Source organism: Anolis carolinensis, chromosome 3 (genome assembly GCF_035594765.1).
Source record: "Anolis carolinensis isolate JA03-04 chromosome 3, rAnoCar3.1.pri, whole genome shotgun sequence".
Classification (NCBI taxonomy): domain Eukaryota; kingdom Metazoa; phylum Chordata; class Lepidosauria; order Squamata; family Dactyloidae; genus Anolis; species Anolis carolinensis.
This window is the reverse complement of record NC_085843.1, coordinates 41,049,973-41,067,590: the sequence shown is the minus strand read 5'-3', so window position 1 is coordinate 41,067,590 and position 17,618 is coordinate 41,049,973. Positions and strand designations below refer to the sequence as shown.

The 17,618-nt window shown below is 39.4% G+C and overlaps 1 protein-coding gene across 1 annotated transcript; it reads left to right on the top strand.

Annotated features, from left to right (window-relative positions):
* The first annotated feature begins 3,865 nt into the window (after positions 1 to 3,865).
* Positions 3,866 to 17,363, top strand: zdhhc23 (zinc finger DHHC-type palmitoyltransferase 23). Its single transcript, XM_003219204.4, has 4 exons — positions 3,866 to 4,264; positions 9,801 to 10,502; positions 11,801 to 11,968; positions 12,950 to 17,363. Exons 1-4 carry the CDS (start codon positions 4,101 to 4,103, stop codon positions 13,215 to 13,217), a joined length of 1,302 nt encoding a protein of 433 aa, XP_003219252.1. The 5' UTR covers positions 3,866 to 4,100; the 3' UTR covers positions 13,218 to 17,363.
* The last annotated feature ends 255 nt before the right edge of the window (positions 17,364 to 17,618 follow it).

Sequence of the window (17,618 nt, the reverse complement as noted above, 5' to 3'; positions counted from 1 at the left end):
CAGGCGAAACATCAGGAGAGAATGCTTCTGGAACATGGCCATACAACTCAGACAACTCACAACAACCCATGGCATTGAATGTTTGCCATCTTTTGTTGGAAACTGCCCTGAGTACCCCCGGGGAGACAGGGCAGGTTATAAATAAAAGTTTTATTACAGTAGAGTCTCGCTTATCCAACGTTCTGGATTATCCAACGCATTTTTGTAGTCAATGTTTTCAATACATTGTGATATTTTGGTGCTAAATTTGTAAATACAGTAATTATTCATAGCATTACTGCCTATTGAACTACTTTTTCTGTCAAATTTGTTGTATAACATGAAGTTTTGGTGCTTAATTTGTAAAATCATAATGTATTTTGATGTTTAATAGGCTTTTCCTTAATCCCTCCTCATTATCCAACATATTAGCTTATCCAACATTCTGCTGGCCCGTTTATGTTGGATAAGTGAGACTCTACTGTATATTATTATATTACTAGCTGTGCCCGGCCACGTGTTGCTGTGGCGTTGTCTGGTGGTGTTGGTGAGAAATTGTTGAGGTAATGGTGGTTGGGCAGAGCTTAGCCCTCTAACTGGCAGCAATTGGATAAAAACAATTATTGCTCTCCCTCTAATTAGGACTTTATTTTTCTTTTCTTTTTGTTGTATCAATCTAGAGCCGTGGATGATGAGTTGTGTTGTCAAATTTCGAGGTTGGGGGGCCTGTAGTTTTGTTGTTTTGTCCGGTGCCCTGATTCCATCACTCTTTTATATATAGACTAGCTGTGCCCGGCCACGCGTTGCTGTGGCGAAGTATGGTGGTATGGGAAATAAAGTATTGAGGAATTGGTGGTAGTTAAGGTCAAGGGTAAAGGTTTTCCCCAGAGATTAAGTCCAGTCGTGTCTTACTCTGGAGGTTGGTGCTCATCTCCATTTCTAAGCCGAAGAGCCGGCGTTGTCCGTAGACTCCTCCAAGGTCATGTGGGATGACTACATGGAGCGGCGTTACCTTCCCGCCGGAGCAGTACCTATTGATGCACTCACATTTGCATGTTTTCGAACTTCTGGGTTGGCAGAAGCTAGAGCTAACAGTGGGGGCTCTCTCCGCTCCCCCAATTCAAACCTGTGGCCTTTCAGTCCAGAAGTTCAGCAGTTCAGCGCTTTAACACGCTGCGCCATCAGGGGAATATACAATATTTCTGATTGGTTTTTTTTGTTTGTTGGAGGCAAGTATGAATGCTGCAATTAGGAAAAATGATTAGGATGTAATGGCCTTGCAGCTTTAAAGCCTGGCTGTTTCCTCCCTGAGTGAATTTTTTGTTGGGAGTTGTTAGCTGGCCCTGATTGTTTCCTGTCTGGAATTCCCTTGTTTTCAGAGTGGTGTTGTTGGCGATATTTTATGTGCTTCTACTGTCTGTGGCCCTGAGAAAGCAGAGGATTTTCCAGACTTTGATGATGGGAATACTTTGTTGGGAGGTGTTAGCTGGCCCTGATTGTTTCCTGTGTGGAATTCCCCTGTTTATTTACTGTCCTGGTTTTAGAGATTATATTGTTCTGCATTATTCTATCCCAGTAATTATTTCATATTAAAGAAGAATCTCACTTATCCAACATTCGCTTATACAATGTTCTGGATTATCCAACGCAGTCTGCCTTTTCATAATCAATGTTTTTGTAGTCAGTGTTTTAAATTCATTGTGATATTTTAGTGGTAAATTTGTAAATACTGTACAGTAGAGTCTCACTTATCCAACATAAACGGGCCGGCAGAACGTTGGATAAGCGAATATGTTGGATAATGAGGAATTAAGGATAACCCTATTAAACATCAAATTAAGTTATGATTTTACAAATTAAGCACCAAAACATCGTTAGACAACAAATTTGTCAGAAAAAGTAGTTCAGTACACAGTAATGCTATATAGTAATTACTGTATTTATGAATTTAGCACCAAAATATCACGATATATTGAAAGCATTGACTACAAAAATGCATTGGATAATCCAGAACGTTGGATAAGCGAGTGTTGGATAAGTGAGACTCTACTGTAAATACTACATAGCATTACTGCGCATGGAACTACTTTTTCTGTCAAATTTGTTGTATAATATGATGTTTTGGTGCTTAATTTGTATAACGATTACCTAATTTGATGTTTAATTGTCTTTTCCTGAATCCCTTTTTATTATCCAACATATTCACTTATCCTGCCGGCCTGTTTACGTTGGATAAGTGAGACTCTACTGTATATTGATAATCTTAAATTATCTGCTTAGAACTGGATTATATGAGGCCCCTTCTTCACAGCTGTATAAAATGCACACTGAAGTGGATTATATGGTAGTGCGGAATCAAGATAATCCAGTGCAAAGCAGATAATATAAGATTATAAATGGGTTATATAGCTGTGTGGAAGGGCCTTGAGTCTACACTGCCATATAATCCAGTGCAAATTAGATAATCTGTGGAAGAAGTCTAAGTGAGGCCTAAATCTGCCTGTCCCCTAACTGAAACCTGGCTGTCCCTTGGTTGCTAGGCAACCAAGTGGGCAGAGATTAGCCCTCTAAACTGGCAGCAATTGGATAAAAAAATTATTGCTCTCCCTCTAATTAGGACTTTATTTTTCTTTTCTTTTTGTTGTATCAACCTTGAGGCGTGGATTATGGGTTGTGTTGTCAAATTTTGAGGTTGGGGGGCCTGTACTTTTGTTGTTTTGTGAATTGCCGTGATGCCATCACTCTTTTATATATATAGACTAGCTGTGCCCGGCCACGCGTTGCTGTGGCTAGGACTTTATTTTTCTTTTCTTTTTGCTGTATGAACGTAGAGGCGTGGATGAGAGGTTGTGCTGTCAATTTTCGAGGTTGTGGGGTGTTTAGTTGTTTTGTCCGGTGCCATGATTCCATTACCCTCAGGGCCGGCCCCACCATAAAGGCCAGTGACGCCGCCGCCTCGGGCGCAGGTCCCGGGGGGCGCCGTCAGGCTGGGAGGGAGGCGGGGCACCGCTCTGACGGTGCCCCGCCGCCCGACCAGTGCGCCCTGGCCTTGTGGCTCCCTCTTTCGCCCTCTTCCCTCCCCGGGCGGCGAAGCCTGGTTCCTTCGCCGCCCGGGGAGGGGAGGAGGAGATCGCTCCTTCCCTCCCCGGGCGGCGAAGCCTCCCTCTTTCCAACCCTGGCCGCGCCTCCCACGCTGAGTGGGAGGCGGGGCCAGGGCGAATAGCATGGGAGGCGGGGCCAACCCTGGCCCCGCCTTCCACCCAGCGTGCCCTGGCCCCGCCTCCCACGCAGCGCGGGAGGCGGGGCCAGGGCACGCTGGTTGGGAGGCGGGGCCAGGGCGCAGGAGGCGGGGCCGGCGGGGGGCGCTTTTCAGCGCCCCCGCTTAATATTTAAATTTATCTCCGACCGGCCCTGATTACCCTTTTATATATATAGATTGTTATTATTATAAAAATTGCCTAAATGAATGATAAATAAACTCTCGGGTTGCTGTGAGTTTTCCGGGCTGTATGGCCGTCTTCTAGAAGCATTCCCTCCTGTCATTAAACTGTCAATAAACTTCTGGAACATGGCCATACAGCCGGAAAACATATAACAACCCTGTGATCCCGGCCATGAAAGCCTTCGACAACACATGCCAATAAACTGTCATTTCGGCATAGCATTGCGCCAAGGCAATGAAAGGGCATCAGTTCTGCAGTGCCAACGCAGCCCTCATTGACAAATGCTCTCCTGCTACCCAGGCTCTGCGATTGGTCGAAGCTCCGTGACGTCATACAAGAGAGAACTGCGGCCGGAGGGAAGGCGGAGCTTGCAAACGTTCCAACCAATCGCCGCTGCCGAAGGGGGCGTGTCTTGGCAGACGGCTACAGCCGTTGAGGAGTTTTCTCTTTCCACGTTCCATTCCTCGTCTGGCTGCCGGTGGGGATGGACTCAGAGCGCTGTCTGTATGGAGAAGCAGGAAGGGCGGTGCTCGGCTACAAGTGGAGCCTTGATTGGCCGTTTCTAGCCGTCAATCAATCAATGGATAGGTTCAGTTTACCTCAGAGTTAGGAACATATGAGGCGAAAGGAGGAGGAGGAGGGAAGGGGCTCCGTTCTTCCTCAGCCAGACGAGGAAAGATGAGGCAACCTGGCGGCGCGAAGACGAAGAAGAAGAAGCCGCTCCGAGGCCCTGAGGCGGAGGAGACCTTGTGCTGCTGCGAATACCTCGACCGCACGGGGGAACGGAGCCACCTAGCGGCCTGCCTCTGCGACTGCCAGGACCTCGATGAGGGCTGCGAGAGGTGAGCGGGAGGAAGGCGGAGGAGGAAACTTTTCACCTCACGACACAAGCACAGGGCCGGAAGGGACGGACCACTCGCCAGCCGACGAGTCAATGGGGGATGTGAAAGCTGAGGTGGAAGGAGAGCAGGGCTGGAGAGCTTGGCCGAAGGAACCCAGTTATGGGGACCTTGGTGGGGGTCACGCTCTCTCAGCCTCAGAGGAAGGAGCTGGAAATGTATTGGAAGACCCACATGACAATCTACCAAGCAAGTTTTATTAGCAGGCTTGGGCAAGCTTTGGCCCTCCAGGTGTTTTGGACTCCAACTCCCACAATTCCTAACGGCCTCAGGCCCTTTCCTTTTCCCCCTCAGCCGCTTAAGCGAATGAGGGGGGAAAGGAAAGGGCCCGAGGCCGTTAGGAATTGTGGGAGTTGGAGTCCAAAACACCTGGAGGGCCAAAGCTTGCCCATGCCTGATTTATAGTATAGGAACTATATTTTAGTATGTTTGTATATATACATACTTGTATATATATAATAAATTTATGTTAACTGAGGAAATACGTTGCAGCTTTAAATGTAATGGGTCATATATATATTTATTTATTTGCAGTATTTATATCCCGCCCTTTTCAACCCCAAAGGGGACTCAGGGCGGTTCACATATATGACCCTCATATGACCCATTACATTTAAAACTGCAATGTATTCCTCAGTTAACAGGTCAGCTCTCCAGACCTAGCTGGAGATTTAGTATAGTGTATATGTGTGCATATGTATATGCATGTACAGTATGTATATATGAGCCCCGTAATATTAAATCTGCAATGTGTTTCCTCAGCAGGTCAGCTCTCCAGGCATAGCTGAACGTTTAGTATAATGTGTATAAGTTGTCAATTACATTTAAAACTGCAATATATTTCCTCAGTTAACAGGTCAGCTCTCCAGGCATAGCATAACATTAAGAGTGTGTGTGTTTGTGTGTGTATGTATATGAATGACCCATAACATTCAAACTGCAAGTTAACAGGTCAGCTCTCCAGACAAGGCTGAACATTAAGTATAGTGTATATGTGTGTGTGTGTGTGTGTGTGTGTATGTATGTATCTATGCATATATAATGGCCCATTACATTGCAAACTGCAGTGTATTTCCTCAGCAGGTCAGCTCTCCAGGCATAGCTGAACATTCAGTATAGTTTTCATATATACATTATATATGTGTGTATATATATAGTTTTATATATTACATATGTATATATATATAATTTATATACATCTTTATACACATATTGGAGCTCCCGTGTGGTGCAGAGGGTTAAACCACTGAGCTGCTGAACTTGCTGACCAAAAGGTCAGCAGTTCGAATCTGGGGAGCGGTGTGAGCTCCCGCTGTTAGCCCAGCTTCCGCCAACCTATCATTTCGAAAACATGCAAATGTGAGTAGATCAGCGGTGAGTACTCCAGCGGTAAGGTAACGGTGCTCCATTCAGTTATGCTGGCCACATGACCTTGAGGTGTCTACGGACAACACTGGCTCTTTGGCTTAGAAATGGAGATGAGCACCAACCCCCAGAGTTGGACATGACTAGACTTAATGTCAGGGGAAAACCTTTACCTTTTTGTATACACATATACATTCAGAGATCTACCAAGCAATATTTATAGTTGAAAACTGTATTTTTTTTGTGTGTGTGTGTGTGTGTGTGTGTATATATATATATAATTTATATACATACAGTAGAGTCTCACTTATCCAACACTCGCTTATCCAACGTTCTGGATTATCCAACGCATTTTTGTAGTCAATGCTTTCAATATATCGTGATATTTTGGTGCTAAATTCATAAATCCAGTAATTTCTACATAGAATTACAGTGTATTGAACTACTTTTTCTTCCAAATTTGTTGTCTAACATGATGTTTTGGTCCTTAATTTGTGAAATCATAACTTAATTTGATGTTTAATAGGCTTATCCTTAATCCCTCCTTATTATCCAACATATTCGCTTATCCAACATTCTGCCGGCCCGTTTATGTTGGATAAGTGAGACTCTACTGTATATACATACAGAGATCTACTAAGCAATATTTATAGTTGAAAACCTGTATTTTTTATGAATGTATGGGTGTGTGTGTATACCTATATATAATTTATATAATATACATGTGTGTATATATACATATACATACAGAGATCTACCAAGCGATATTTATAGTTGAAAACCTGTATGCTTTATGTGTGTGTAAATTAATAAAATATAGCACATACACACAAATATAGAGACCGTATAGTATATTTCTTGTATGTGCTGGAAGGATGGAGATAGTCAAAGTATGGTGAAAAAAGACACTATTGGTACATAATTGGATAAACAGAATGTATATAGCTTTATCTGAAAAATTATCATACAAAGTAAGGTTAGAGAGAGAAATAAAAGAATTTGTTCAAGGCAATGTGGAATCATTGTTTTTATATTGATTTATATCCCATTTTTATTTATTTAATATATTTATATCCTGTCCTTCTCACCCCCCGGGGGGGTGGGTTAGGATACACAAAAGTAGCTAACAACACTGAAATGTATATTTATATATAAACCTTATAGTATATAGTATATTTCTGATATGCACTGCAAGGATGGAGATAGTCATAATATGGGAAAAAATAGAATACCAATATGGAATTGGATAAACATAATATATAGCTTTATTTGATAAATTTAACATATAAAGTAAAATTAGTGGGAGAAGAAATAAAAAGGCAATTTGTTCAAGATTATGTAGGAACTGTTTATTAGCTGTATGTGCTAGGGTAAAATCAAATTTAAACAACCTTCAGATTAAGTGAGATTTTTATTTAAATGTCTAGGGGAAATATGTTTTGTTATTTAAAAAAAAATTAGACAATAGAGGATAAGATAATGTACTAGAAAGGGGACTGATAAGGAAGTGGTATGTAAAGATCTGTGATTGGAGAGGGAAGGGAGGGTGACTGGGATAATGCAAATAATTTGTGATTATTAATAAAATAAAATGTTTTAAAAACTTTCCTAACATTAAAAACATGTTGAAAATGACTAGAAGCCACACAGTAACGTAACAAAATTATTGCTCACCTATGGCAATTTGGTTTCCAGTCATAGGTATTCAGGTTGAGCATCCCTTGTCTGGAATTCTAGAAACTTACTGCATTTTAAACTACTATTGAAATTGTTTTGTGTATTAGCTAAAGCATAGTGGCTGAGATAGCGACACCTGCACTTTCTGATGGTTCAGTGTATTCAAAATTTGTTTCACACACAAAATTATGAAAATTATTTTCTATAAAGTTACATTCAGGCTATGCATAAGGTGTATATGAATCATAAATTAAATTAGTTTTTATCTTGGATTCCATCTCCAAGATAACTCTCTCTCTCTCTCTCTCTCTCTCTCTATATATATATATATATATATATACACACATATAGTACATGCGCGCGCAAATATTCCAAATCCAAAAAATAAAATTCAAAAGACTTTTGGTCCTAAGCATTTTCAATTAGGGATATTCAACCTGTATTGGATAGGGGAGGGAAAGAAATTTAAGTTTCTTACGGTTCTTAAAAGGTGTGGTTTCCCAATCTGGATTGAGAGAGTTAGAGAGCCATGATCATCTTTTTTTCACATAAAACAGTTTTGTGGCACTTCTAAGAGTCATGCCAAGCTACAGCATAAAAATATATAGATTTATTGGTTCTCAATGTTAGGTACCTAACACTGCAGTAATCACTGCGAAACAGTCATATCTGTCTCGCCCTCAGAAATAAAAAGACACAGGCTTTATAAAGGAGAGCATTCATATTTTTCATTAATGGTGTTATATTTAGCAGTAGTGATCAATTTTTCCAACATAAGTAATTCAGTAATATTGTTAGAAGTAAGTACAAATAAAAAGAGTATTTCCATTAAGAGCCTGAAATGGTACTTCGTTGAATATGCATTTTATTGTAATGTAAGCATATAATATAATATTGCAGTTCTTCTATTGGGAATAGATTTTATTGCTACATGTAAACATAGAACACAAAACATAAATTGCAGTTCTGTCATTGGGAATATATTTCATTGTTTCAGCTAAAATACAAAATAAATCAATTAGTACTTAAACATTGCAATAATTTTACTGATAATTTGATAGACATTGTTAAGAAAATTTTGGCATCCCACCTACACTACTTCTACATACCACTCACTTGTGGTACACACTGGTTAAAAACCATCTTCTAACTAGATGAAGTGGACTCAAGTCAATTGTTATTTATACTTTATAACATTTACTTTTTATAGTGTCACAATAGTCTGTTATGTTTGCATTCAGAGTTTGATTTCAGAACTCTGTCCCCATTATGGTTCTACCCCTACATTGGTGTTTTCTGATAGATCCTTTTATCGATGTTTCTAACTGATCAGGTGGCTTCCTCTGTTGAATACATTGCTATTGTCATCCATCCCAAGGCTCTTACTTGCAATTACTATTTGTGAAAACATTTTAAAACTGCTCTATCTTGTTAATACTTGGGTAATACAAACCACACAAATTATAATTTATTTTTTTTTCGTGTCAGGAGCAACCGGAGTTGCTTCTGGAGTGAGAGAATTGGCCGTCTGCAAGGACGTTGCCCAGGGGACGCCCGGATGTTTTGATGTTTTTACCATCCTTGTGGGAGGCTTCTCTCATGTCCCCGCATGGAGCTGGAGCTGATAGAGGGAGCTCACCCACACTCTCCCCAGTTGGGATTCGAACCTGGCAGCTTTCAGGTCAGCAGCCCAACCTTCAAGTCATTTAGTCCACTACGCCATCTGGGGGCACAAATTATAATAAAAACATCAAAATGTAATAATTTTTGAAGAGGGTGTCAGTAAATGTAAGAGATATATCATATCCACCAGTTAAAACAGCAGGGAAAACAAAATATATTGATCAAGTGCTGAAACGATTGAAATACTGACGCCACGCATTTCTCCATGCGAAAAATATTCCATCTGTGCATTTAACAAACCCAACGTATTTTAGAAAAGTGTATGAACATTTTACTTACTGAGATTCTGGATGACATGCATCTTTTAGAGACTTGTGAAATCAAGTGACATTTGGAAAGAAATTTTAGTTATATTAAGATTAATGATACTTAGTAGTTTCAAGAAGGATTATTGTTATTGTTACCATAGTTGACATTGGTTTATGGTGACCTTATGAACGAGAAACCTCCAAGACATAAACAGCTCTGTTAAGGTCTTGCAGACACTGGGCAAGTCCCACACACTCACCCTCAGAAGACCACATTGGCAAATCCCTTCTAAAGAAAACCTGAGATAGGGTCACCATAAATCAGAAATAGCTTGAAGGTGCACAACAGCAAAAATAATGTCTTTAGAAGCCCATGCTTGGAACTAGTACCAGACAACTGAACATGCTAGAATGTAAGAGAGAGATTGATGACAAAAGCTAGGAAAAATGTGTGTTTTGGTCTCTTCGGTCTAACATGAGCAGAAATCTGTGCTTTTCCTTAACAGGTGGCTGACTTGCAGATCTTTGCCCCCGGGAATGTTAGAGAGAATTGCAGACACCTTCACGGATCGCTTTCGCCTCCCTTGGCTTAGGGGGGCTGTAAAGATCGATATCAGCCTCCTTCCACCAATCATCCTACTGCCTGTTTTCCTTCACGTAGCAGCTTTGCACTTCCTCTTGGCTCTTGTTATCCTGATATCACTTCCTGTCTTGGTGCTGTGGTATTACTACCTTACGCACAGGAAGAAGGGCCAGACTCTCTTTTTCTTAAGTCTGGGGCTCTTCTCCTTAGGCTACATGTACTATGTCTTCCTCCAGGAAGTGGTTCCCCAGGGCCATGTGGGATACAGCCAGGTGATTCTTCTCACTTGTGGTTTAATCCTCATGCTTGTGGCTTTGTCTCAAGCCAAGAGAGACCCGGGCTACCTTCACTGCCAAATAAGCAGTGATGAAGTACTTTGCCAAGTCAGCAGCGGCAACAATAACAACATATTAAACCGGAATGGCCTCGAGAGTCCCAATGGGCTTTACAGAGCAGCTGTATCTGGAGATGCCGTGAATAGTAAAACTGAGGGCAATACCAAAATGTTGGCAGTAGGGCCAGGTGAGGACTGGTGCACCAATTGTCAGTTGGTTAGGCCAGCTCGAGCTGGGCACTGCCGGATTTGTGGCAGGTGTGTGAAGAGACTGGATCATCACTGTGTCTGGTATGTCCCTTGAAGTTTCAAGTTGACTTTTTCATTTCTCTGACATATGTCTTTCCAATGAGCTGGGGTCTCCTTGAAATGATTTTTCTCTTTTTTGGGGATCTGTCCTTAAAAAAAAAAGTAAGTGACATTTAGACTCTTTTAAGTTTAATGTTTGGGCTCTTTGCAATGGTAGTTGAGGAATTTTTATTTTGCTCTTCTAAAACCAGAAATTGGGGTACGGCAATAAATTGTGACCCCTTCTGAGAATAATAATCAACTGCCAATCGTAAATGTTGTGATTGCTTATTAGAACAGTGGTTTCCAACTTTGGTCCTCCAGGCATTTGGAATTTCAACTCCCAAAAGCTCTAGCCAGCTTGGCCAACTGCCAGGAATACTAGAAGGCAAAGTTTAAAAAAACCCTGGAAGACCAAAGATTTGGAGCCATTCCAACAGAAGCCTGTGACTCTCTGGGACCTGTTGAACTAAACTGGCATAATCACTCCCCATGGTCATGGTGGCTTTGATGGAAGTTACAGCTAAAACATGTGAAGGTTCAACCCTGATTTAAATAAGTTGTTTCCAAAATCCGGGCTGCCAAAGCATTGGTATAACTCCCCCAGAGGTTTTAGTTGAAACTTGCAAACAGGAATGGAGAAACAGTAGGGCAGGGCATTTGAGAAAAAGGCACTAAACTACAAGAACTCTTTACCTGGCAGACTTCAAAGTACTGAGCCTTTAGTATTCTGTAAACATGAGTCAGAATCAGTCATCACAAACTTAAATGATGAAGGTTCAGAAAGCCAAATTCAGCTACTAAATTTCACATTTAGTATGGGAAACCTCTTGAATTGCAAAATACAGGAAGCCATGGTCTCTTCCTGGTGGATGTGAGTTATTCCAATTGCATTAATGCAGAATTTGCCTGTCTTTTAGCAGCTCATCTTAAGTGGCATGGATTTTTCTCTATAGGTTATGATTACACACATCTTTTTAATGCAGTTGCTTGAGGCATAATGGTAAACCATACTTTGATACTCCAATGAGCCTTTGAAGGAGGTACAAGCTATTACATTTCCCTCCCCTTATCCTGTGTCTCCTCCCCACGTGGCAATCTTTTCTTCCTGTTGAGACCAGCCATAGTTGTGCAAAAGAGCAAACTATGGTTTGTGCATTCTTGTAGCCCAAGATTAGAAGCTTTCCAGTTCAGGCAAAAGAACAAGGATGGGATCAAATATTCAATTAATATTTTGCAATCTGGAGTCTTATTTATAATCCAATCCATTGTAATGCTTTACTTTTCTCTCTCTCTTGGAGGATTAACACCTGTGTTGGTGAACAGAACCACCAAGCCTTTATCCTTGCTCTCTGTCTTTTTCTCATCACCTCTGTGTACGGGATTTCTTTGACTCTGGACACCATCTGTAGGGGGAAATCTACAATCAAGGCACTGTTCCATTGTCCTGGTGTCTATGGTGACTACAGGTGCGAGAAATGCTAAGTAAAGGATTACAGAGTTGTTGATGCAGCCTTTTATCAGAGAAGCCATTTTCTTGTTGGTCTTCCTTCTGCTGTCTTGTCCTCAGTTCCATATGAAAATGCATGATCTAGAAAGAGCTTTCATTGCAAGGCTTTTTGCTAATTTAATAGAACTCTGCTAAACTGGGCTACTGTATACTTCTGACTTAATCAAATGAACATATGGGAACTTTTTTTGTTAGTTTCTGTCTCTTTGTAGATGGTTAGCTTTGTATTTTTGTCAGTCAAAAATACCCCTTGCTGTGCATGGTTGAAAATAAAATTCTCAGAGGACTTCTGTATAACTGAAATATGTTTGAACAGTTTATGTACTGTTGCTAGCAGGTTGGCTTCTCCTTCAGCTTGGTAACCTTGTATGCATATGTATTCGCTTGGCAAGGTGCTTTAATATTGTGACTGGTGGTGATAAGAAACAAGTGTGGACTGAGATAGATTCAGATAGCCTGCATATGAAGCTTCCAATGGTTGAAGTGAGAGAGATCTGCCTTTATCTATCTGCATCTGGGAGGAAGATGATTGCTACAGGCAACAATTTTCCACTATTTTCTCTAGCGCATGATATCAATGGCTCTAGAATACTAATTGCTTAATAAAGTTTTGCATTTAGCATAAGGCATGAATAATGACGATATCCTAATTGAAAAATCATATTTGAAATGATCTAATGAAATGTAACATTAGATGGCAAAAACCAGTCTTCAGTTTTTATAATGCAGTATCAGAAATTGAAGAGGATTAAAAGAAGAAGAAGAGGAACCTGTAGTTACTCTGACACTGTGTCAGTGGTGGATTGAAATGATGAGGAGACACATGCCAGCTCTGTAGGGTCAGAATACTTTGTCCACATCACCAACTAAAAGCACTTATTAATATGTGAATTTTTGTCTGTATTAATGCTCTGTTTCCTTGTTTTTTGTTCTGTTCTAGTTCTGCCCTTTCCTTCACCTGTGTATGGTATTGTGCTATTGTAACTGCCGGCATGGCTTACATACTTCTCATCCAGTTCTTCAACATCAGCTACAATGTGACTGAGAGGGAAGCTCGTATTGCATTGCGAGAGAATATTGGACGGAGGCTGTTGTGCGGCCTGGTGGTAGACACAGGCCAATACAATCGAGGCTTCTTGCGCAATTGGATCCATTTCCTCACTTTGCGTTCTGCTGTTTTACACCACTCCGACGAAGACATAGTATGACGTGGGCTGCCAATCTTACTGGGTTAAGGGCATTAAGGGCACAAAGATCTCATTTGCTGGAAACTGGGTAACAAAATGCAACATTTTCTAAGCCATATTGTGGTTTCATATGCCGTGTTCCATGTGTGAAGTTCTTTGTTTGATATCTGTTACATGATATCATATGTATACAAAAGAACTATAATAGACCAAACACCTGATACCTAAGGCTCTTTACTTTTCTCTGAAGGCTATTCATATATTCAACTGTTGGATTGTTTTGTACATTTATATGTGAATTAGCCAATAGATTTCTGTATTGGTGCTTAGGACTGTAGGTTGGAGTGATCATCTTATCAGGGCATCAGCAATTCATTACATGATTTAGAGAGGAATGTTATATATTATTTATTTATTTACTGTATTTATATCCCGCCCTTCTCACTCTGAAGGGGACTCAGAGCAGCCTTACAAATAGGCAGCAATTTGATGCCATAGGCATGCATATAATAACAGATTAAAACCGAAAATATTAAAGCAATTCCATTTAAAATAGTAATTAAAATTCAATTGTTATCTTCAATTCCAATGCAGTATCTTGAATGTTAACATGTTTCTCAAAATCAAGAGCTAATTGTCCTGTTCGGATTCAGGAAAACTGAGCAGCAGGTTGCTGGGTGCAAGAGCTTTCTACAATCCACAAATACAAAGGCACACTACTCCAAATTGTAGAGGTTTTGCTTCACAGCTATTATATTAATTGATGTACTAACTAAGAGAGCTGCAGAGAAGCAGACCAGAATATAAATCATGGATCTAGCAGTAGAGTTTGGTGGTGGTTTGGCAATCACATCTAATCAGTTGTTTAACAATAATTGATTGAACCAAAGCACAAATTTTACTACTAAAAGTTTTTTAAAAGTGAGAATTGAGATGCTAACCATGTGTGGATGTTGAAGAGAAAGAACTAGAAGCTTCAGTTGTACTCAAAACATAATGGATACTGTGGTTCAGATTACGATAGTGTAGATCAAGCTTAAGGTCACTACATATGCTACTACAGTTCTATACATAGATTTCATGTGTTCACTTGCAAAAAAAGATAGCTGTTTTTGGATTGTGAAATTCAAGAGGTAGAGGTAGTACAGAGAAATGTTTGAATCCAAAATTTGAGAAACATTGTTTTAAGATACTGTTACGCTGGAATCAAATGTACCATGCTGCAGGTTGCTTGCATTTTTAAATTTTAGTATGCTGTAGCAAATTGTATACTTTGTGCAGGGTAGGATTAAAAAGGGAATACTCCAGCACTTCAATTTATATAGGGAAACTAGTAACCCCACAACATTAGTTAACATCTTTTAACTTTCTCCATTCTTAGAAGAATTGAGATGCTTTGGTAGTTCAACTAAGTGCCTTTGGGATTTTGTTTCTTTAGGGGCAGAGATATGTGAGGTTCTTCAGTGGGTAGTAGCATGGTTACTGCCACCTATTTGCCACAGAAGATTAATTTTTTCCCCCCTATGTAACGATTGCTGATTTCCCAATCTGAAAGATGACTCATAACAAAAGATATCAGTTAAAAACTGAAATCATTACACTGCTAGAAATTGGCTCAGAAAAACCTGTAAATCAAATGTATAACAGTACAAAAATGCAATACTGGCCATCAAAAAGCACATTGTAATGCAAGAAGCATATATGGGAGCACATCTTTACTGTTCTATTATCCTTATGGGCCATTCGTCCTTGTTTTGGTGGGGTATATGTAGTTATCCAAAGATTGTAAATTGACAATTCCTATTACTTATAACTGGGACAGCCCATCATGAGAAAAAATAATCCAACAACATCTGGAAGGTCACATAGTCGCCATCTGTTTTGCAACCATATCATAAAATAATTTGGACAATCAAGAATGTTTAGTAAGATTTAAGTGCCATTTACAGTGAAATACAGAGCAGTGAGTTACACTATCCTGAGAGAAGATATTGTAGGAAATCATTGCTTGTACTGTTTTATCTTTTTTTGGTACAATCTGGTGCAGAGATAGGAATGCCTTAATTTATATTATTCTCTGGAGAGGTCCTGTTCTGTGATATTTTAGTGGGGCATTACAGTTCCACTTGTACAAATTGGTATGGTATGAAATTAATGCTTAAACAGATCATAAGGTGGTTATTTTTTTAGTGTGATGTTGTACGGGTTGCATACATTCAGCAGCACACAGCTAGGCATTTGGAGGATATAGAAATTTAAATGTGCCTGTCTTTCTTTTCTTTGTATATGTTCACTTTTCTTATCATTGTCAGCACATGGTATAGAATTAGTTCAAAAGACTGTTTTAATTAGTCTCATATTTGGAACAGCAGGGGCAACAGATAACAGGAGCCATCAAACATCCTTTTGTTCCTACAGAAGTTTGTATCCAAAGATGGCTATTGTCTCACTTTAGGCCTTAGTTTTGCCTTGATACCTGCACAGGTTTCATTTTAATTCTTTACTAGTTGCATTATCCAGTATTGCTTGTAAAATCATTAATGATCATTCTGTTTCAACTACTGCAGAGGATGAATGCCTATCTCTTTCTGAGGGCTCAGGTGCTCTTTATATTGTGCTTCCATATCCGTTTATCTTCCAGTCAGTTGCAAACATGACTCTGTATGAATGAAAAATAATTGGGATGTCCCCAAGATTCCCCCGAAGTGAACTTAGTGTATATCACATGATAAGTCAGACAATTCCAAATATCCCCTGCAGCAGAAAAAAATGCTGTAAATACATTTAGTGATAATGGCCAAGAATGTAAGTGTTATTTATATCAAAAGTTCATCTGAATCTTTCATGATGTGTTGCAAGCATCTGTGAATGAGAAAAATATGGAATGCTAACAAAACTCCCAATGAATTTTATGTACATGGCATAGCCTACGTTTTAGCTAAATGTTAAACTTCCCATGCTAACTGAAAGTTAGAAGTGTTGAGCAGGACCAATTTTAGGATGTGGTTTGGGATGGTCTGCATGAGGGCAGTGGTATAATCTCTGAATGTATTTTGCCAAGAAAACCCTCTGACAGAGATGCCATAAGTTGGAGTTGTCTTGAAGGCATGTGTAACAATAAAAGGAAGTGATCTTGTATGATCACTGTTAGACTGCACATCTCTGCCAGCATTTTTTTCAAGAAGCTAGTGAATTCTTGTTTACATTTTACTGTTTCTGTGGCAGAAATGGGCACTGAAGATATTCTGTAGTATGAAGGAATTTTATAAATACTGGAATGTGAAATGTTGAAACATTAATCTTCCCCACTAAAATTATCTTCTGTGCTGCAGAATGAATTTTAGTAATGGAAAACTCTTTGAAAGACAATATTATCTGGATTGTTGCCACTGCTGCATCAAAGTAAAATCCATGCAATATAAAATCCTAGCTCTGAGCACAATGGAATGCAGTGTTTGGAATAAACTTGCTACCTTTTCCTAGTCATGCCTTTGTACTTGCCAGACATTTTGTAGAAACTCCTATTCTGTTTGAATATCAGGTATTTACTTCATCTCTATAGGCAGAAATGACTTCCTGGTGGGCCAATAGCATTTCAGCCTCTTGTATTCAATGGTGCTTTTTCAGAGTAGATTTCTTTGTGTCTTAACAATTTTCTGTTAAAAGTGTCTTATGTAGAACATGTAATAACTGCCTCACTGTCTGGTGTCTTCATTACATGTTCTTTTTACTTTAAATGATATGAATGTATTTTGCCCCTGCAGGGGAGAATGATGCAATGATTAGTGCTTTTTCCTATCACATTTAAGTGGCATTCGTTTTCTGACAAACCTTCATTCAATGCTCAACTGCACAATAGTTGAAAAAAGAACATTGCCTTTTTCAGGCATTCTGTGTCATTGATGTATAGACAACTGAAAAATGGGAAAAGACAAGAATAGCTTTCAACTTGAATATTTCCTACTGTAGACATTTAGAAACTCAGTTGTCAAATGCTTGTCTGTAAAAATGTTTGAATATGTTTTATTATGTGTCAATTTGAGATGAGTAAATACCAGCTGAAATCTTTTTTTAAAAAAAATCACCTGCTATTATGAATGGTCTTACAGAGTTATAGAATGATGCTATCACTTCATATGTCTTTGTGATAATAAATTTAAGCCAATACCTTGGTGTAATGTTCTTTAAATCTTTGAGGCTGGTTGATCTTCTTCAAACTAGTATGCTATTCTATGAGAAGCAAAGTAGAACACAATCAACCTATTAAATCTGTTATCTCTGCATATTTTAAGATGGGAGCACAAACAAGAGCTCTTTGGACACTTTTGTACAATCAATGATATGTTCATTGACTAAAATGGATAACCTGAACATACTTTAGCAATTGTAATTTTATTCAATTAGAATGTAAAGTGTGTATTC